Source organism: Carcharhinus amblyrhynchos, chromosome 7, assembly GCF_965287045.1.
Source record: "Carcharhinus amblyrhynchos chromosome 7, sCarAmb.v2.hapA, whole genome shotgun sequence".
Classification (NCBI taxonomy): Eukaryota; Metazoa; Chordata; class Chondrichthyes; order Carcharhiniformes; family Carcharhinidae; genus Carcharhinus; species Carcharhinus amblyrhynchos.
The window spans coordinates 9,163,084-9,185,760 of NC_137330.1; the positions used below are offsets into that span (position 1 = coordinate 9,163,084).

At 46.4% G+C, this 22,677-nt stretch overlaps 1 protein-coding gene across 1 annotated transcript; it reads left to right on the forward strand.

The window, feature by feature from the left end:
* The first annotated feature begins 1,621 nt into the window (after nt 1-1,621).
* Nucleotides 1,622-22,648, forward strand: selenol (selenoprotein L). Its single transcript, XM_080191918.1, has 9 exons — nt 1,622-1,756; nt 2,752-2,830; nt 4,394-4,447; nt 5,532-5,577; nt 9,907-10,031; nt 11,917-12,031; nt 15,932-16,054; nt 18,558-18,695; nt 20,972-22,648. The coding sequence occupies exons 1-6, from the start codon at nt 1,657-1,659 to the stop codon at nt 11,987-11,989; spliced, it is 477 nt and encodes a 158-aa protein (XP_080048044.1). The 5' UTR covers nt 1,622-1,656; the 3' UTR covers nt 11,990-12,031; nt 15,932-16,054; nt 18,558-18,695; nt 20,972-22,648.
* Nucleotides 22,649-22,677: the final 29 nt, after the last annotated feature.

Here is a 22,677-nt window from a genome sequence, read left to right on the forward strand (position 1 = left end):
TGTATTCAATGAGTCTGACAGGGAGGTCAATCAGTGATTCCCCGTGCAAGTACTCGGGGTTATAACAACCCCTCCAAAATAATCCTTGGCCTCAATATCAAATCCTAGCTTTTTCCTGACTTTTGGCTGTGTTGTTCTTTAAGTATATGCTGGTGTTTACTCGTGACTTGAACAACAGGTGAAATCTTGAAATGAAAACCACCATTATTAACACTGAAGAAATTGATGGAAGGAAAAGGGACAAATTTAAAGAAAAGGGGAAGGGAATAAAAATTAATAAAAATTATGAGTGAAACAAACAAACGACCACATGTGGGATATTGGGAGCATATTTTGGGCCCTGTATCTAAGGAAGGATGTGTTGGCTGTGGAGAGAGTCCAGAGGAGTTTCACGAGAATGATCCTGGGAGTGAAAAGCTTGATATATGAGGAGGGTTTGAGGACTCTGGGTCTGTACTCGATGGAGTTTAGAAGGATGAGGGGGGAATCTCATTGAAACATACAGAATCCTGAAAGGCCTGGATAGAATGGATGTGGGGAAGATGTTTCCATTAGTAGGAGAGACTAGGATCTGAGGGCACAGCCTCAGAGTAAAGGAACAACCCTTTAGACCCAAGATGAGGGGGAACATCTTCAGCCAGAGGGTGGTGAATCTGTGGAATTCTTTGCCACGGAAGGCTGTGGAGGCCGGGTAATTGAGTGTATTTAAGACAGATATAGACAGGTTCTTGATTGGTAAGGGGATCAAAGGTTATGGTGAGAAAGCGGGTGACTGTCTGTGTGGAGTTTGCATGTTCTCCCTGTGTCTACATGGGTTTCCTCCAGGTGCTCCAGTTTCCTCCCACAGTCCAAAGATGTGCGAGTTAAGTGGATTGGCCATGAATTCCCCCTCAGCGTTAGGAGGATTAGCAGGGTAAATATATGGGGCTATAGGGATAAGGCTTGGATGGAATTGTGGTTAGTGCAGGCTTGATGGGCTGAATGGCCTCTTTCGGCACTGTCTGGATTCTATGAATGGGGTTGAGAAATTCATCAGCCCTGACCCAATACTGGAGCAGACTCAATGGGCCAAATGGCCTAATTCTGCTCCTTTATCTTACGGTCTAAACGTCAAAAGAAAGACCCCTGGCGAGAACTTACAGTGTTGCTTGTCCCGAGATCGTAAAATCCCACCGGAGGTCAACACCTCTGATTCCCATGGCGGTAAAATTCCAGTAAAAAGTCTGACAACACCAGGTTTTAGTCCAACCTATTTATTTGATAATATACTCACAAGCTTTCGAGGGACACCCTCTTCGTCAGGTTCACCTGACGAAGAGGGTGTCCCTCGAAAGCTTGTGAGTATATTATCAAATAAATAGGTTGGACTAAAACCTGGTGTTGTCAGACTTTTTACTGTGTTTACGCCAGTCTAACGCCGGCATACCCACATCATGGGTAAAATTCCAGCCTAGGTATTTTCATTGCAGTGTTAATGTAAGCCTACTTGCTGAACCTAATAAGAGTGCCTGCAGGGCATGAGCAGAGAGGCAGTGGGGCGTGGAAAGAGTCACAGATTGACTGTAACCAATGCACACAATGTTGCCTCCCCCTCGGGGCTGCTCCTCCTGCCGCCCCCGGGCCAGTGCGGAAGTGCAGCCTGAGGCAGCGCCGGCGATGGAGGGACCCGGGGAAGCGGAGCTGCTGGGGGCGCTGGGCGAGCTGTCGGAGGCAGGCTCCGAGATCCTGGCGGCGGCCAAGGCGGAGAGCCACGGAGGTGAAGAGTTCCCGGGTTCAGGGCTGGCCCGGGGAGGTTACACGGGGACAAGGCAGACTGTGCAGCCACAGTGCTGCATTAACCCCAAGCCCCTGACTCTGCTCCAGGCTGTTGTGAAGCGTCTGGGGAGAGGAAGGGAGGGCAGGGCTGGAACAACATCAGAAAATGGAGAGGCCTGAGGTTCCTCTCTCCTCATCTCTTCCAATCCATTGGTCCCAACGCCATCCCCACCAGCGCCTTATAATACAGGGAGAATTGAATGGCTAAAGTTTTTTTTACAGTTTATTAGTATCACAAGTTGGCCTACATTAACACTGCAATGAAGTCACTGTGAAAGTCCCCACAACAGCGCCCCCATTCAGGTACATTGAGGGAGAATTTAGCACGGCCAATCCACCTAACCAGCACGTCTTTCTGACTGTGAGAGGGAACCGGAGCACCCGGAGGAAACCCACGCAGACGCGGGGAGAATGTGCAGACTCCGCACAGACAGTGACCCAAAAGCCAGGAGTCGAACCTGGGTCCCTGGCGCTGTGAGCCAGCAGTGCTAACCACTGTGCCACTGTGATGCCCAGGCGAGAATTCTACACTGAACCATCAATGCACACAGCAGTGGAGTCTGAGTGTTGGAACACGGGGTTCAGTGGTTGGGTTGATGGGGATCATCAGATTGCAATCTCCTTACAGAATGGAGAGTCTGACTGTTAGAACATTGGGTTTGGTGATTGGGGAGGGGAGTTGGGGGTGGGGAGACAATCCCAAGATGGTGCACATCAGTAACTCCATTTCTGCTGATTTCACTTCTTAAGATGAAGGCTTGAGTGTTTCTCAGATTTTGGAATTACTTCATTGCAGTCAGAGTAAACTTTCCTCATCTGTCTTGCTGTGCCCTGTGGCAACAATGCATCTTCTTAATCCCACTCAGTCCATCTTCAGCATCCTATGTTGCCCTGAACTTATCCAATTCCATGCCTCTTGTGTGTTTTCTCTTCCAGAAATGTTGCAAGAGTTTGTTTCCCAGAAGATAGGTCGGCTGGGTAGAATGATTCACTTGTATGCAAATTTTCTCAACAGGTAAGTAACGGATGTAAACCTCTCATGTGTTTGGTGATTTTCTGCATACGCTCAGCAACATGAAGAAATAGCTTGTATTTATCTGGCACCTTGCATGATCCTAGCATGCCCCAAAATGCATTGCAATCAACTAAATTATTCTATTGTAATATACGAAAAACTACTGCCAATTTGCAAACAGCAAGATCCCAAAGACACGGATCACATTGCTGATGTTAATTGAAGAATAAATATTGGCCAAAATGCCAGAGAGAGGTTCCCTGCTCGTCTCAGAATATTGCCATGGAAATGAAAGATGGCGCATCTGACAGTGCGGAGCTCCTCCCTGGGGAGGGGAGGCAATGGCCTAGTGGTATTATTGCTATATTGTTAATCCAGAAACTCAGCTAATGTTCTGGGGACCTGGGTTTGAATTCCGCCACAGCAGGTGGTGGAATTTGAATTCAATAAAAAAAAACCTGGAATTAAGAATCTATTGATGACCATGAAACCATTGCCAATTGTCAGAAAAATCCATCTGGTTCACTAGTGTCCTTTAGGGAAGGAAATCTGCCCTCCTTACCTGGTCTGGCCTACATGTGACTCCAGAACCACAGCAATGCCATTGACTCTTAACTGCCCTCAGACAACTAGGGATGGGCAATAAATGCTGGCCAGCCAGTGATACCAATGTCCAATAACTGAATTTTAAAAAAAGCCTGGATGATATGTTGATGTCTCTATAGAGGGGACTTGAACCAATAACCTTCTGAAGCCAGGACTGACACATCTCCAAACAATGTGGTGTGGTCATTTTGTCAAGCCATGTCAGTTACAAGTAAAAACAGAAAATGCCAGAAATACTCAGCAGATCTGGCAACATCTGTGGGGAGACAAATGGAGTTAACATTGAATATGAGACATATTGCAGTTTTGCCAACACGCTGAATAATGTACACATGGAATCGAGGGGAAACAATCAGGAGCAAGTTAAAAATCTCAGCAAATCTCTAAAAAAAACAAACCTCTGATTGTCATGTGCATTAGTATACAATGAAAAGTATTGTTTCTTGCATGCTATACAGACCAAACATACCATTCATAGAGAAGGAAAGGAGAGAGTGCAGAATGTAGTGTTACTGTCATAGCTAGGGTGTAGAGAAAGATCAACTCAATGCGAGTAGGTCATTTCAAAAGTCTGACAGCAGCAGGGAGGAAGCTGTTCCTGAGTCGGTTGGTACGTGACCTCAGACTTTTGTACCTTTTTCTTGTTAGAAGAAGGCGGAAGAGAGAATGTCCGGGGTGCGTGGGATCCTTAATTATGCTGGCTGCTTTTCTGAGGCAGCAGGAAGTGTAGACAAAATTAATGGATGGGAGGCTGGTTTGAGTGATGGACTGGGCTTCATTCATGACCCTTTGTAGTTTTTCTTTGGACATGGGCAGAGCAGGAGCCATACCAAGCTGTGATATAGCCAGAAAGAATGCTTTCTATGGTGCATCTGTAAAAATTGGTGAAAGTCGTAGCTGACATGCCAAATTTGTCTTTAGAAGATAACTGAAGAGTGTTTTTCCTCCTCACTGAAGCTTGCATGTGCAGAAGAGAAGTGATGCTGAAGACTTGTGGAAGACCTTTTACCAGTGAGTATTCAGGACATGAGAGTTTGAAATTTGTGTTGCTTCTTTAACAAGTGGAATAACCAGCAGAAGCAGGGGAAGCCATTCAGCCCTTCAAGATTGTTCCACCATTCAGTGATTGATCTATATCTGAACTCCATCTACTTGAGTTCCATAACCCATTTCCAAATTCCTACCACCTTTTCTCTGAATGAGTACTTCCTGACAGCAACTCTTGAGTAGCCTAGCTCTCATTTTAAGATTAAAGTCCCCTTGTTGTGGTCTCTCCTACAGGAGGAAATAGTTTATCTCTAGCTGCCGTTAGCATCTCTAATCATCTTAACACCTTAATCTTCTATAGTCAAAGGAATGCAAGCTATGTAGGGTGATGAGGTGGAGGGTAAAGCTTAATTGATGTGCCTGGGGGGGTTACCATTGACCAGAAACTCAACTGGACTCGCCACATAAACACAGTGGCTACCAGAGCAGGTCAGAGGCTAGGAATACTGCAGCGAGTAACTCACCTCCTGACTCCCCAAAGCCTATCCATCATCTACAAGGCACAATCAGGAGTGTGATGGTATACTCCCCACTTGCCTGAATGGGTGCGGCTCTAACAACACTCAAGAAGTTTGATATCGTCCAGGACAAAACAGCCTGCTTGGTTGGCACCAGATCTACAAACGTCCATTCCCTCCACTACCAACGCTCAGTGCAGACTGCCGTTACTATCTACAAGATCCATTGCAGCAACTCACCAAAGATCCTTAGCACCTTCCAAACTCTCGACCACTTCCATCTAGGAGGACAAGGGCAGCAGATACCACCACCTACAAGTTCCCGTCCAAGCCACTCACCACCTGACTTGGAAATACATCGCTGTTCCTTTGAAGTCGCTGGGTCAAAATCCTAGAATTCCCTCCCTAATGGTGTTGTGGGTCAACCCATAGCACATGGACTGTAGCAGTTCAAGAAGGCAGCTCTTAAAGTGCAACTCGGGATGGGTAATAAATGCTGGCCTAGCCAGCGACGCCTATTTCCCATAAATGAATAAGAAAAAGAATGTAGTGATATGTTGGGCACTAACTATATGTTTTATATATGGCAGCTCTGCTTCTGTGCGGGATCGGGTGGAAGATTTGATGCAGTTTGAGGTAATGGATTTTAAAATGTATATTGACACACGTGGTGACCGTCAAGGTAATGATTATGTGCACTGCCGCCTGTTCTGTATAACCACCTCTTCTATATAACCACCTCACCATGGCTGTTTCACAATATCACAGGCAATTCTAACCAAAGCCATTGAGTGTGAATCCCGTGGGATATGGTGAAATGCTGAATTTGTTCCCCTTCTGATATTGACTCCAGTGGAGGATAACAATAGACCAGAAGATGTAGTCTATTGGAGGCCATTCAGCCCATTGAGTCTGCTCCACCATTCAACAAGATCATGACTGATCTGATATGATTATCCCTAACTCCCCTTTCCTGCCTTATCCCCTCGATTCCCTTACTGATTAAAAATTTGTCCATCTCAGCTTTGAACCTGGCCTCTACTACCCTCTGTGGTAAAGAATTTCACAGGTTCACTACTCCCTGAGGGAAGAAATTCCTCCTCATCTGTGCTTAAATGGGTGACCTCTTACTCTGAGGTTATGTCCATTGGTCCTAGACTCTCTCACGAAAGGAAACAACCTCTCAGCATCTATCTTGTCAAGCTCTCTGGGAATCCTACCTGTCTCAATAAGGTTACTTCTCATTCTTCTAAACTCTAATGAGCATAGTCTCAATCTCTTCTCCATAAGAAAATCTCTCCATACCTGGGATCAATCTAGTGAACAGTCTCTGGACTGCCTCTAATATATCTTTCCTTAGATAAGGGAACCAACACTGTTCATAGTATTTCAACTGTGATCTAAATATAGTTGTATAGTTTTAGCAAGACTTTCCTATTTTTATATTCCATTTCCTTTGAAAGAAATGGCAATATTACCTGTTGACCTTGCAAGCTAGCTTTTTGTGATCAATTCACGAGGACCTCCAAATCCCTCCAGCAGCTTTCTGCAGTCTTTTTCCATTTAATATTCGGCTTCTTTATTCTTCCCACCAAACTGTATAACTCCACATGTTCCGAAGTTATATTCCATCTGCCAAGTTTTTTCCCATCCACCTAACCTGTCTATATCCCTTTATGGACTCTTTGGGCCCTATTTTACCATTTTTCATTCTTGGTGCTGGGCAGACTTGAAACCGGGAGTGTTTCAGATTCAACTTTTAGACCTGTTCTCAGGTGCCCCCATACATACTCTGACCTGAAAAAATGGCAGCGCTTCCGAATTGCGCTGCACAAGCCTGTGGGCAGGGCTTAACGTGCCCGACACCCTGCAGCTGCGATCGGCACTTCCAACTGCGCATGTGCAGAAAAATGAAAGATCCCCTGCCACATCACTCCCGGGCTGGATAATGCCTCCCCCTGGCACCTACACACATTGTCCCACCCCGACAACATTAATGACCCCTTCACCTCCCTCTCCCTCCCCCACTGATCACACGCAGAGTGGCAGCAGAACCCCCCGCCCCCCGCACTGATCACACACACAGTGGCAGTGGACCCCCCTTCCCTCCATTGATCACAAGCAGAGTGGCACTGGACCCCGCTCCCCGCTACCCCCCCCCCCCCCCCCCCCAACACCGATCACACGCAGAGTGGTAGTGGACCCACCCCCTTTCCCTCCAATGATCACACGCGGGGTGGCACTGAACTTACCCCTCCCCCCCCCCCCCCCCCACACACACACACACACACACACACACACACACACCGATCACACACACAGTGGCAGCAGAACCCCCACTCCTCCCCCCACCCCTCACCGATCACACACAGAGAGGCAGCGGAGTCCCCTTCTTCCCCCCACTAATCACACGCAGATTGGCAGTGGACCCCTCCTCCTTCCTCGCTGAGCAGAGGCAGAGTGGCAGCGGACTCCCTCCCTTCATTGACCTGAGTGGAGCCATCTGACCCCCACCCCCTCCCCCAATCTGAGTCGGAGAGCCATTTCACCCACCTCCCCCTCACCGATCTCAAGCGGAGAGCCGTCGGACGCTTGGCACTGACCTCCTCAGAAGCTGGAGCGCCCGAATCAGATTTTTGCGGGTCATGTCTGTTTCGCGCCGAATCTAGATGGGCGAACGTGGTGGTCAAGGGGAAAGTGTCGGTAAGCTTGGACGTGCAGCCCATTAAGTCAATTTAAATGCATGCAAATGTGCCCGTTTCAGACGCGGTCCCAATTGTGGCTATTTTCGGGCCTTGGTAAAGGGTGAACTGGCGCAGAGGTGGGCGTGGATCGCGTTACTCGCCTCACGCTTGACTTTACCAAATTTTGGCACCCAAAAACAGGTGCGATTTAATGGTAAAATCGGACCCTCAGTGTCATTCTCACCACTTGCCTTCCCACCTATTTTTGTGTAATCCGTAAATGTGGCAATAGTACATTCACTTCCCTTATCCAACATCTGGTGAGATGTGAAAGTAGCATTGCATCCGATCCCCTGACAGCTGTTTAGATTAAGACTTCCTTCCCCGTCTCCAGAGTTTTGCCTCGATCCCAACAAATCTCTTGACAATAGATTCACATTACAACTGTGGCAGTTTTGATTGCAAAGTGTGTCTTTATAGCTCAGCACTGCCCTTGCTGTGTTACGGTATAAATGCGGCCTGACTCTGTGCCAAGGGGTGGGGATACATCCTGAGATAATACCAGTTATTTCCAGACCTTAACACCTTGATACCCTTTAGGCTTAGCGTTGGGATGCGACTGTGTAAAGTTGTTTAGAATGAATCATAGAATGATTACAATGCAGAAGGAGACCATTTGGCACACTAGGTTCGACTGGCCTTCAGGGCACAATTTATAGAAACAGAAAATGGGAACGGGAGAAACAGCCCTTTAAGCCTGCTCTGCCATTCATCAAGATCATGGCTAATCATCCAACTCAACAGCCTAATCCTGTTTTCTCCCCATAACCTTTGATCACATTCGCCCCAAGTGCTACATCCAGCCACCTCTTGAATACATTCAATGTTTTAGTATCAGCTGCTTCCTGTGATAATGGATTCCACAGGCTCATCACTCTTTGGGTGAAGAAATGTCTCCGTATCTCCGTCCTAAATGGTCTACCCCAAATCCTCAGACTGTGACCCCCTGGTCCTGGACTCCCCCACCATCAGGAACATCTTCCGCGCATCTAAAGTCCTGTTCGAATTTTATAAGTCTCTCCTGAGAGTCCTGTCTCATTCTTCTGAACTCCAATGAAAACAATCCTAACCTAGTCAATCCCTCCTCATACATCAGTTCCACTGTCCCTGGATTCAGCCTGGTAAACTTTGGCTGCACTCTCCTGAGAGCAAAACATCATTCCTCAGAAGGGGAGCCCAAAAGTGCACACAATACTCTAGGTCTGGCCTCAACAAGGCCCTATATAATTGTACCCAGTGATACTCCCGCCTTCTCCCTGTTACCCTGCATGTCCTTCCTTTACAGATAAGAATCCAATTCCCTCTTGGAAGTCTTGAATGATTCTGCCTCTACCATTCTCTCAGGCAGTTCATTCCAAAACCCAACCATTCTCTACATGGCAAAGATTGTCCTCACGTCCCAGTCATTTAAAATCTGTGCCCTCTTGTTCTTCATTTTTCCACCAATGGGAACATTGGCAAGATGTGGAGACATGGCCACTCACTGATGAAGGAGCAGCGCTCTGAAAACTTGTGATTCCAGATAAATCTGTCTGTATTCTTGTGTTGTGAGACTTTATCCTGGACTTTAATCCGGTGTTGTGAGACTTCTTACATTGGCATTATTGTCCAGCATGTAGCTGGTGGTTATCTGCTTGCCCTTGTGATGATGGAACGGGCAAGAAGTTCCAGGAGTTTGATCCAGTGGCAATGTAGGGATAGTGATATTTGTGCATTTTATTGTAGCCCATGATCTATAACGGTGACACAGTGGTTAGCACTGCTGCCTCACAGTGCCAGAGACCTGGGTTCAATTCCCAGCTTTGGGTCACTGTCTGTGTGGAGTCTGCACGTTCTCCCTGTGTCTGTGTAAGTTTCCTCCGGGTCCTGGTGTTGTCAGACTTTTTACTGTGTTTACCCCAGTCCAACACTGGCATATCTACATCATTCCCCCTGCAGTCCAAACATCTGCAGGTTAGGTAGATTGACCATGTTAAATTGCCCCTTAGTGTCAAGAGGATTAGCAAGGTAAATATGTGGAGTTACAGGTATAGAGCCTAGGTGGGATTGTGGACGGTATGGGCTAGATGGACCAAATGGCCCCCTTCTGCCATGTAGGGATTCTATGATCATTCTGTAACCGTTTCTAACAAAATTGTATTGGTGAGCTAGGCTTGGGGTGGGAGGAACAGGTTGATTTTTCATTCCTGCCACACTAACTGTCATGTCTCTGTGATTTCAGCTGGAATGGAACAGCTTCCTTAGTGATGTGGATGCCAGATTGAAGGCCAACAGTTTCCAGGCCCAGCTGACATTGGGAATGCAAGTTCCTGGAGACATGGCATTCACTGATGTGAGAACTGGAAAGTAAGTGCTCATACTAACTCTGCGAACACATGGAAAAATATTCCAGGAAATAATCTCCTGATACGTTGCAAGAAACCTCATCAATTAGCCACTTAATGATCCCTTTATAACTCACCTGCTTTCGAAAGTCACATATGTAATACGTGCAGGCCTAACATGATGGGCGGCACAGTGGTTAGCAATGCTGCCTCACAATGCCAGGGACCCGGGTTTCATTCCTAGCTTGGGTTACTGTCTGTGTGGAGTTTGCACATTCTCCCCGTATCTGTGTGGGTTTCCTCCAGGTGCTCCGGTTTCCTCCCACAGTCCAAAGATGTGCGGGTTAGGTTGATTGGACATGCTAAATTAATCCTTAGTGTCCCGGGATGTGATAGGTTAGAAGGATTAGCAGGGTAACTAAGTGGGGATGGGGCCTGGGTGGGACTGTTGTTGGTGCAGACTCGATGGGCCAAATGGCCTCCTTCTGCACTGTAGGGATTCAATGATTCTATATTCATTCGTGGGACATGGGCATTGGTGGCTGGGCAGTATTTATTGCCCATCCCTAGTTGCCCCTGAGCTGAGTGGCTTGCTCGCCATTTCAGAGGGCAGTTGAGAGTCAACCAGATTGCCGTGGGTGTGGAATCACATGTAGATCAGACCAGATATGGATGGCAGATTTCCTTCCCTAAAGAACATTAGTGAACCAGGGGGGTTTTTCTGACAATTGACAATGGTTTCATGGTCGTCAGTAGATTGTCAATTCCAGATTTTTTTATATTGAATTCAAATTCCACCATCTGCCGCGATGGGATTCGAACCCAGATCCCCAGAACATTAACTGAGTTTCTTGATTAATAGTTTGGCGATGATACCACTCGGCCATTGCCTCCCCTGGTGGCATGTAACCTCACCTATTTATCCTGCTAATCTCCCTGATACTAAAAGGGCAATTCAGCACGGCCTAACCCGCACAACCTTGGACTGTGGGAGGAAACTGGAGCGCCCGGAGGAAACCCACGCAGACGTGGGGAGAAGGTGCAGTCTCCACACAGTCACCCGAGGCTGAAATTGAACTGGGTCCCTGGCGCTGTGAGGGAGCAGCGCTAATCGCTATCCCACCATGCCGCCCCTTCACTTGCCCTTGTTTTAGGCACCTATCACTTCAGCCAAACTGGTGGGGAGAAAAACAAAACGGACAGAAATCAGCAACTGTCAACAAAATGTCTTGCAGATGGCACTCAGAAACCAGATGGGCCACATGTGTCCCCTGGACCACTGAATGCCCACCACTGATTTGATGGATAAAGAGTCCAGCTTTGGCATGGAATTGTAGTGTAATCGGAAGATTACGGGTTTGAGTTCTGCCTGAACTGTATGAATCTGTTATTAAGGGGGTTGAATTGATTATTTAGGAGGGACACTTAGAAAATCTAGATGCAATCAGGCAGAGTCAACATGGTTTTATGAAAGGAAAATCACATTTGACTAATTTATTTCTTTGGAGAATCACAAGCAATGTGGATATGGGCAGCACGGTGGCACTGCTGCCTCACAGCACCGGGGACCCAGGTTCGACTTCCAGTTTGGGTCACTGTCTGTGTGGAGTTTGCACTTTCTCCCCGTGTCTGCATGGGTTTCCTCCGGGTGCTCCAGTTTCCTCCCACAGTCTCTGAAAGACGTGGTGGTTAGGTGCATTGGCCACGCTAAATTGCCCAGGATGAGTAGGTTAGAGGGATTAGCAGGGTAAATATGTGGGGTTATGGGGATAGGGCCTGGGTGGGATTGTTGCCAGTGCTGACTCAATGGGCTGAATGGCCTCCTTCTGCACTGTAGGGATTCTGTGTTTCTATGAAAGTTGGCAGTGCAGAGACCTGGCTTCTCCTCATTTTGGTTTCCATTTCAGACAGGTTCAACTCGAGGAGTTTCTCCAGTGCCGGGAGAAGCTGCTCCTGGTCTTGCTGAGGCACTTTGCCTGATTACCATGACGAGATCACCTGATGCAGCTTGAGCAGAATCAGGTACAGAACCACCCCTCCCCCGCCCCTCCCCCACCCCTCCCCCTGCCCCCTCACCCCACCTCTCCCCCTCACCTCCCCACCCCTGCCCCTTCCACCCCCCCCAGCACACAGCATCCATGTATAAAATGGAGGATAGTTTTCAATCAGACAAATAATACTAATCCGTGCACTGGCTATTCAGGGCAGAGGTGAGCATTTCTGTGGAAGAGTCAATTTGGACTCGAAACGTTAGCTCTGTTTCTCTCTCTGCAGATGCTGCCAGACCTGAGCTTTTCCAGCACTTTCTGTTTTTATTTTACATTAAGTGTGAGCACCTGGTTATGATGCAGTTGCCTCATCCCTCTCCAACTGGTGTATGGGGGAGTCGGTTAGCTCAGTTGGCTGGACGGCTGGTCCGTGATAGAAACCCTGCAGCACAGGAGGAGGCCATTTGGCCCCTACAGGGTTAAAAACAAACTCATATACCAGTATCAAGAGAGCATCGCAGTGTTCCTCTCCCTTAGTGTCCTGAGTAATAATTAACCTGCAATCAACATCACAATAAAAAATAATCTGGTCTTTATTGCAGTCAGTGGGATTTTGTCAGTGCGCATTAACTGCTGCAGTTCCTCCATTACAACAGTGATTACACTTTAAATAGTATTTCATTGGGTGTATAGTATTTGGGGTGGCACAGTGGTACAGTGGTTAACACTGCTGCCTCACAATGCCAGGAACCCAGATTCAATTCATGGCTTGGGGTCACTGACTGTGCGGAGTCTGCACATTCTCCCCATGTCTGCGTGGGTTTCCTCCGGGTGCTCCAGTTTCACCCCACAGTTCGAAAGACGTGCTGGTCAGGGAGCATTGGACATGCTGAATTCTCCCACAGTGTACCCAAACAGGCACCAGAGTGTGGCAACTAGGGGATTTTCACAGTAACTTCATTGCAGTGTTAATGTAAGCATACTTTTAATGTTAAAGCAAATTACTGCAGATGCTGGAATCTGTAACCAAAAGAGAAAACACTGGAAAATCTCAGCAGGTCTGGCAGCATCTGTAAGGAGAGAAGAGAGCTAACGTTTTGAGTCCAGGTGACCCTTTGTCAAAGCCGAGTGGCTTTTTTTTTCTCTCCTTGCAGATGCTGCCAAACCTGCTGAGATTTTCAAACTTTAATATTAAACCTTGTTATCGGTCAAAATCTGACACTGAGCCACATAAAGAATTTGGACAGATGACCAAAAGCTTTGTTAATGAGCGCCTTAAAGGAACAGAAAGAGTCTGAATGGTTCAGGGAAGGAATTCCAGAAGTTCAAGCCTGGGCAGCCTGAGGCACGGCCACCAATGGAGAAGCAGTTAAAATCATGGTTAAAAGAGAAAAAGAAAACAAATTCTTGCTTTTATACAGCATTTTGCACAGTCAGTGGACATCTCAAAGCACTATTGTAGAATCCCTACAGTATAGAAGGAGGCCATTCAGCCCATCAAGTCTGTACCAACCATAATCCCATCCAGGTCTATCCCCGTACCCCCATATATTTACCCTGATGATCCCTATAATACTAAGGAACAATTTAGCATGGCCAATCCACCTAACCCAACCATCTCTGGACTGTGGGAGGAAACTGGAGGAAACCCACGCAGACATGGGGAGAATGTGTAAACTCCGCACAGACACTGACCCAAGCCAGGAATGGAACCTGGGTCTCTGGCGCTGTGAGGCAGCAGCACTAACCATTGTGCGGTGTTATAGGACTATACTATACACCCAGGGACAAATACTATACACCCAATGAAATACTATTTAAAGTGTAATCACTGTTGTAATGGAGGAAATGCAGCAGTTAATGTGCGCTGACAAAGTCCCATTGACTGCAATAATGACCAGATAATCTTTTATTGTGATGTTGATTGCAGGTTAATTATTACCCAGGACACTAAGGGAGATGAACACTGCGATGCTCTCTTGATACTGCACTGAGGGTATCAACCTTGATTTGTTTGTGCAAAGGTCAGAATTCGAAGACCACAGGAATCTGGAAGGTGTTTGTGGGGCTGGAGAGGAGTGAGGCAGTGAAGGGATTTGAAAATACGGATGAAGATGAGAAGGAATTTCTTCAGCCAGAGATTGGTGAATCTGTGGAATTCATTGCCACAGAAGTCAAGTCATAAGACAGAGATAGATAGGTTCTTGATTGGTAAGGGGATAAAAGGTTACAGGAAGTAGTTGTTGCCAAAACATTGAATGTACTCAAGAGGCGGCTAGATACAGCACCTGGGATGAATGGAATCAAAGGTTATGGGGAGAAAGCAGGATTAGGCTAATGAGTTGGACAATCAGCCGTGATTGTAATGAATGGCAGAGCCAGCTCAAAGGGCCAAATGGCCTCCTCCTATCTTCTATGTTTCTATGTTACGGGAAAAAGGCGGGAGAATGGGGTTGAGGAACTTATCAGCCATGATTGGATGGCAGAGCTGACTTGATGGGCTGAATGGTCTAATTCTGTTCCTATATCTAATGGTCTAATAGTTTAACTTTATTTGTTAGAGTTACAAGTAGGCTTACAATAACACTGCAATGAAGTTATTGTAAAAATCCTCCAGTCACCAAAATCTGGTACCCTATTTGGGTACACTGAGGGAGAATTTAGCATGGCTAGTGCACCTAACCAGCACATTTTTCAGACTGTGGGAGGATCAGAGCACCCAGAGGAAACCCACGCAGACACAGGGAGAACATGCAGCCTCCGCACAGACAGTGACCCACGGCCAGAATTGAACCTGGGTCTCTGGTGCTGTGAGGCAGCAATGCTAACCACTGTGCCACCGTGCCCCCCTATATTGCAGCGTTATAGGACTAGGGACCAACAGTAGGCGAGCAACCCAATTTCTATCGGTCCACTGTCGGTGGTCCCATCTTCTGCACCTTGGCCCTTGGTTCTTGGGATATCCCCCTTAAACTTTACCACCCCACTTTTTTCCTTAAACCCTACCTCATTAATCAAGCCGGTTCCAATGCCTCCTTATTCGGCTGAGAGGTTTGGCTGCTACCCAGTGTTCCGCTAAGTTGCATAGCAATCCAGACCATATTGCGCTGTGAAGAGGCGACACCAGAGAGAGAAAATGTAGAGGACATGTCGCTGATAACAATGGTTCTATGTAAATGCAAAAGTAAGCAATGCACTGGGGATGCTGGAATCTGAAACAAGAACAGAGAGCATGCTGGGAAACCTCAGCAAGGCTGGCAACATCTGCTGGGGGAGAAGAGAGAGTTAACATTTAATGCCTGTTCTGATGTGAAGACTTGAAGACGTTAACTCTGTTTTCTCTCGCCCCCATACCTAAGGAAGAATGTGCTGGTCTTGGAGGGGATCCAGAGGAGGTCCACAAGAATGATCCCAGGAATGAAGGGTTTGTCATATGAGGAGTCTGCGTCTATAGAAGGATGAGGGGGAATCTAATTGAAAGTTACAGAACACTGAGAGGCCTAGATAGAGTGGACGAGGAGAGGATGTTTCCACTCGTGAGACAGACTAGAACTCGAGGGCACAACCTTAGAATGAAGGGGTGGTCCTTTAAAACTGAGATGAGAAGGAATTTCTTCAGCCAGAAGGTGGTGAATCTATACAATATCATTCCCACAGGCTAGGTCATACAGACAGAGATAGATAGGTTCTTGATCAATAGGGGGCTCAAGGGTTGAGGGGAGAAGGCACGAGAATGGGGATGAGAATCATATCAGCCATGATTGAATGGCGGAGCAGACTCGATGAACTCAATGATCTAATTCTGCTCCTTTTTCTTCTGGTCTTCAGGTGTCCAGTTGACGGGCTAACCTTTTCCAGCGTCCTCTCTGTTCTTGCTATCTAAATGCAAACTGTTATTGAATGGAAGCCCTGCTAACTGTTGTGTTTGGCACAGAGCTGTCTAGATGCTGTTCCGCTGAAGGTGCTGGTGATCTCGTTTGGCTGCCGTGAAGGGGCTATCCAGTGGCTTCAGGAGACCAAGTGTCCCTACAACATGTTGTTGGATCCCACTCGCCAGGTGCTTCACGTTTTAAATGCTTTCAACAATTCGCAGAGTAAAGATGGTGATCCCAGTGGTGATATGGTAGAATCATGCTGCATTCAAGGAGGCCTTTGGGCCCATTGTGCCAATACTGGCTCTTTGAAAGAGTTATTTAATTAATTCCACTTTCCTACAGCCCTGCAAACTTCACCAATTCAATTCCCTTTGGAAAGTTAATATTGAATCTGCTTGAAATACTCTTTCACAAGATGCACGGCAGACCCAGTTCATTGGCGATGATCTTACATTTGTTTTGTCTGGTTTTTGACTCCCTGCCAACGGAAACCTGTAACCTCTCATATTTATCCTGTTAGTCCCCTTGACACTATGGTCAATTTAGCATGGCCAGTCAACCTGATCTGCACATCTTTGGACTGTGGGAGGAAACCGGAGCACCTGGAGGGAACCCACGCAAACACGGGGTGAATGTGCAAACTCCACAAGACAGTGACCCAAGCTGGGAATTGAACCGGGTCGCTGGCGTTGTGGGGCAACAGTGCTAACCACTGTGCCACCGTGTCACCTATATAAATGCAATATAAATGTTGCTGTTGTTCTTTGCCTCCCTTTAGTGCTCCTTTGTCACACAACAGAAGCTGGCCAAATGTGAGTGATTGTGGCCTCGTTCCATGAGGTCCTGGGAAATACATAACCAGGTTCCACAGCCTTCCTGCCTTCACCAAGGGGTGTTGGCTAATCTTGAGGGGAAGTTGTAACAAGATACAGTTTTTTTTCTCTTTTCTCTTTTTTGTATTCTTTCATGGTACCTGGGCATCGCTGGCTGGCCAGCATTTATTATCCATCCATATTGCCCTTGTTCAGAGGGCAGTTGAGAGTCAACTACATTGCTGTGGCTCTGGAGCCACATGTAGGCCAGACCACGTAAGGACGGCAGATTTCCTTCCCTAAAGGACATCAGGGAACCTGGTGGGTTTTTCCGACAATCGATAGTAGTTTCACGGTCATCAGTAGATTCTTAATTCCAGATATTTTTTATAGAATTCAAATTCCATCATCTGCCGTGGCGGGATTTGAACCCATGTCCACAGAACATGAGCTGAGTTTCTGGATTAATAGCCAAGCAATAATACCACTAGGCCATCACCTTCTGATTTTGTGCAGTATGATTCTATCAGAGTAGAATTTACAAAGCTCTGTCTTCCCGCCAACCTCACTGGGTGCAGTACTTAAAGGTCGGAGGCAGGAGCTGTGGTTTTTGATTTTTAATCCACCAATCCACCCCAGGTAGTGAAGAATATAACAGCAAAATTTTCTATTTATATAATGGGCAGGATTTTCTGGCAGCACTCACCCCAAGACCAGAAAATCCCGCCCGAAATCAAAGGACCTTTGCATGGTCCGTGTCCCACCCGCTACAGTTCCTGTGGTGGGCAGCCAGGAAAATTCTGCCCAGTATCATTAATGTAGTCCCATAGTCCTTTATTGAACCAAATTTGACACTGAGGACACAATATTAGAACAAGTGAGAGAAAGTTTGGTTTCAAGTAGGCTGTCACCAGCATCTCCAAGCAGGAGAGAGTGAGTTGATTTAGTTTATTATTGTCACAAGTATTAAGATACAATGAAAAGTATTGTTTCTTGCACGCTTTACAGTCAAAGCATACCGTTCATAGAGAAGGTAAGGAGAGGGTGCGGAATGTAGTGTTAACAGTCATAGCTAGGGTGTAGAGGACATAATGAAAAGTAGGTCCATTCAAAAGTCTGCTGGCATTCAGGAAAAAGCTGTTCTTGACTTGGTTGGTACGTGACCTCAGACTTTTGTATGTTTTTCCCAATGGAAGAAGTTGGAAGAGAGTATGTCCAGGGTGCGTGGGGTCCTTAATTATGCTGGCTGCTTTTCTGAGGCACCGGGAAGTATAGACAGAGTCAGTAGGTGGGAGGCTGGTTTGCGTGATGGACTGGGCTACATTCACAACCTTTTGTACTTGGGCAGAGCAGGAGCTGTACCAAGCTGTGATACAACCAAAATGTATCCATCTCTAAAAATTATTGAGAGTCATAGCGGACATGTCAAATTTCCTTAGTCTCCTGAGAAAGTAGAAAATAGACACTTTATAGACATGGGAGATTGTAATCAGTGTCTCAAAGCAGGAGAGAGTGGGAGATTATAATCAGTGTCTCAAAGGAGGAGAGAATGGGAGAGAGGTGAAGTGGTTAAGAGAGGCAATTCCCGAACTAAGGGTCTAAGGGGCACAGCTGCCAGCAGTGGAGTGACAAAATTCGAGGATGCTGAAGATCAAAAGTGGAGGAGCACACATAAATCAGAGGGTTGGGGTAGCTCGGGGAGGTTCCAGATACAGAGAGAGGACCATGGAGGGATTTGAAAAGCGCAATGAAAATGTTCAAGTTTAAGCATTGATAAGACCGTGTAGGTCAGCACGGATGGTAATCAAACATCTAGACCATTGTGTCCTGCAGGATTGCAGTCCTGTTTGACTCTCACCTGCTTCTTTTGCAGTTGTACCATGCATTTGGTTTGGGAGCGTCAGTGGAAAAGGTCTGGAATGTTGCTGTACTTTCCTACTACGCTGAGCAAATCGTCAGCAATCGCTGCTTACCAAAGAAAATGGAAAACATTCAGGATGATCCTCACCAGGTCAGTTAAGTGTCACCTGCTAAACAATCCAATAAAGGTTATACTCAGATGCCCACCTAACTTAACTGAATGTTGAGCAACTCCAGCATCTGAACTGGCATTTCCAAAATGGAGCCGCAAGCTAGCCTTCTGCCAAAATTGTGCTATGCTGTTCGATGTAGTCAATTACGATCAGAAATTGGAAACTGAGTGAGAGAAAACATACAGGAAAATGTTGGGTTCTCCTTGCAACCCCCACCGCGCCCCCTTCCCCTTCCGCCCCCCAGCTTCAGTTAGTTGCATACATTCGCCAGTGTGGGTAAGTTGTGGATTTAAATCCACACTTGAACACCAAAGTCAACGTTGACAAATCCAGAGCAGTACTGAGGGAATGCTGCATTGGCGGAGGTTTTATAGAATCCCTACAGTGCAGAAGGAGGTCATTCGGCCCATCGAGACTGCACCAACAACAATGCCACCCAGGCCCTATCCTGTCACCCCACGTATCTACCCTGCTAATCCCTCTGACCTACGCATCCTGGGACACTAAGGGTCAATTTAGCATGACCAATCAGCCTAACCCACACATCTTTGGACTGTGGGAGGAAACCCACACAGACACGGGGAGAATGTGCAAACTCTGCACAGATAGTGACCCAAGCTGGGAATCAAACCTGGCTGTCTGGCGCTGTGAGGCAGCAGTGCTCACCACTGGGCCACCGTGTCGCCCAATGTGCCATTTTCTGATGAGGCTTTCAACTGAGGCCTAGTTTGCCCTTCCAGATGAAAAATCTCATGACAGTATTTGAAAGTCAAGGACAAATATCTTCTCCCCAGTGCTCTGGCCTGTATGCATCCCTCAACCAACATCGTTAAAAGAGATTATCTGGTTATTAGCGTATTGCTGTTTGTGGGATCTTGATGTGGGATCATTTACTTTAAAAATGTTCCATTATCCAACAAATATATATTCTATTTCCCAGTTTATTATTTAAATTTAGTGCAACTTTATCTTTTTAAACTTTTAACTGAATTTCTCGCTACGTACAATAATTAGACACAGCTCAAGTTTCAAGAGATATAATAGAGGTGTTCAAGATTATGAGAGAGTTCTGTTAGAATTAAATAGGGAGAAGCGGTTCCCATTAATGGAAGTGTTGGCAACCAGATTTAAGATAATCTGACTTAATGTCAAAAGTATTCCTGACCTATAAGAGACTTCAGGACGTCCTGAGATTATGGAAGCTGCTAAAAAATGTATATTTGCATTTATTTAGCACTTTTCACAACCAGCATTGATATGCTTTACAGTCAGTGAAATATTAGGGTGGCGCAGTGGTTAGCACCGCTGCCTCACAGTGCCAGGAACCCGGGTTCGATTCCTGGCTTGGGTCACTGTCTGTGCAGAGTTTGCACATTCTCCCCGTGGGTTTCCTCTGGGTGCTCCGGTTTCCTCCCACAGTCCAAAAGACGTGCTGGTTAGGTGCATTGGCCATGCTAAATTCTCCCTCAGTGTACCTGAACAGGTGCCAGAGTGTGGAAACTAGGGGATTTTCACAGTAACTGCATTGCAGTGTTAATGCAAGCCTAGTTGTGACACTAATATATAAAACATTTGAAAAAAACAGTGTAAGAATAGCAGATTTCCTTCTCTAAAGGACATTAATGAACCAGATGGGTTTTTCTGACAAGTGACAATGGTTTCATGGTCATCAGTAGATTCTTAATTCCAGATTTTTTTTTCCTATTGAATTCAAATTCTGCCACTGGATCCCCAGAACATTAACTGAGTTTCTGGATTATTAGTCTAGTGATAGTACCACTAGGCCATCGCCTCCCCTACTGAGGCTGACAGGAAAGGGCCTCACTTCACCATGTTGCCTTCAGGTTGCTAGTTTGATTTATTATTATCACATGTATTGGGACACAGTGAAAAGTATTGTTTGTTGTGCATTATACAGTTAAAGCATACCGTTCATCGAGAAGGAAAGGAGGGGTGCAGAATGTAGTGTTACTGTCATAGCTAGAGAAAGAACAACTCAGTGCGAGGTAGATCCATTCAAAAGACTGATGGCAGCAGGAAAGAAGAGGTATAAATAGAGCATTGTTAGAAAGATTAAAAGAGTTAGAACGAAGTTTTAGAAGCTGGGAATGAGAATAAAAGATAGAATTAGAAGGTATGCTGGGCACAGCTTGCAAGAAGTGGCCTCATCCAGCGCCTTCTTGAGAAATCAATGTAGTAAAACCTGGCAGGAAATGGAGAGGGGGTTTCATTATTTATTTTTCTTCCCCAACAGCTTGGCGGGGACTTTGGTTTGAATCAACAAGGGACCTTGATCTTCTTCCATCCCAGCAGCAGCCCTACTGATAGGCCTGACTTATCAAAGATACTGCTCGCCATGGGATAGAGCTGTTTCCACAGGAAAACCTGGAACTTGAGAGAGAGCTTTCACCAGGAATGCCTCTGATTCTGCATTCCTGCTCTTTGCAAAACCAATCTGACAAAATGACTGACAAATAATTAGAGATTAGATTGCCTGTCTTAAAGCAGCAAGGGTTGCATTCTCTTTGGTGACTCAGTTTTGGCAGTTAAGTGGGTCGTGGGGTGGGGAGGGGAGGGAGTTGAGATATCCAGGAGATGACTGCAGACAGACTGTGATGAGTTGTTCCACACAATTACACTGAGGGCTGACTTATGACAGAAGCCTTCATGGTGCTTTGAAGGAAATCATAGAAGATAGGAGCAAGAGGTGGCCATTTGGCCCTTCGTGCTTGCTCCACCATTCATCACGATCATGGCTGATCATCCAACTCAATTGCCTAATCCTACTTTCTCCCCATAACCTTTGATCCCATTCGCCCCAGGAGCTATATCCAGCCACCTCTTGAATATATTTAATGTTTTGGCATCAACTACTTCCTGTGGTAATGAATTTCACAGGCTTATCACTCTTTGGGTGAAGAAATGTCTCCTCACCTCCATCCTAAATGGTCTACCCCGAATCCTCAGACTGTGACCCCTGGTTCTGGACACCCCCACAATTGTGAATATCCTTCCTGCATCTACCCTGTCTAGTCATGTTAGAATTTTACAAGTCTCTGTAAAATTTTCTGCCTGCCCCCATTTGTCTGAATTCCAGTGAAAACAATCCTGACTTCGTCAATCTCTCCTCTTTCATTAGTCCTGCCATTCCTGCAATCAGCCTGGTAAAGCTTCACTGAAATCCCTTGAGAGCAATTGCCTCAGGTTGGGATCCATCCATCCATTCTGATCTTCCATCTCTGTAAACGATAGCTGGGGAAAAATTGGAGGCGGTGGGGGGGGGGAACCCTCTGATATTTACTTTTGCTTTACCCCATTCCCTCCCCAGCAGGAGGCTTATTTGGAACTGAACGCATCTGAAGTGGGGAAGGATGGGTTAAACCTTGGGTAGAATTGACTTGGGAAGTTGAAGTGCTTCCTGAATGGTTATTATGAAATAATTGTCAGAAATTTGGTGCCTTTGGTAGAGGGCGCAGGCTGTGATGCACAGCCGCCTCACTGCTGCTGTTAAAATGGGGAGTCAGGTCCTTGCCTGTTTTGTGTGTATGAAGGTAGTGTGGTCACTCAGCATGTCTGAACGGCACTGCTTGATCCAATTGCAAAACAGGTAAGCACATCTCCTTAAAAGGTGAATTCTCAACTTAAGAATGTACCATCCGTGAATGTTAACCTGGCAACGGGCTGGATTTTCCTGTTGCACTCACTCCTGAACAAGAAAATCCCGCCCATGGTCAATGGACCTTTGCCTGCGCTGCTTCCCCCGTCCCGCCCACTACAATACCCGTGGTGGGCCAGACGGGGAAATTCGGCCCAATATGTTTAGAAAAAAAGTAGAATACAAACTGACATTGGATTTCTGCAGTGTTGTGAATCCAAAGATTGTATTTTTTGAATTTTGAAACAATAAATACTTGTTCACAAAATGAAAGTCGTTCTCTGTCTGAGGGGCTTATTCCACAC

Bases quoted from the DNA above. Each gene is read 5' to 3' on its own strand.
- selenol (XM_080191918.1), top strand. From the start codon at position 1,657: ATGGAGGGACCCGGGGAAGCGGAGCTGCTGGGGGCGCTGGGCGAGCTG. The intron at 2,831-4,393 runs GTAAGTAACGGA...TCCTCACTGAAG, and splicing joins TATGCAAATTTTCTCAACAG to CTTGCATGTGCAGAAGAGAA. The intron at 10,032-11,916 runs GTAAGTGCTCAT...TTTCCATTTCAG, and splicing joins ACTGATGTGAGAACTGGAAA to ACAGGTTCAACTCGAGGAGT.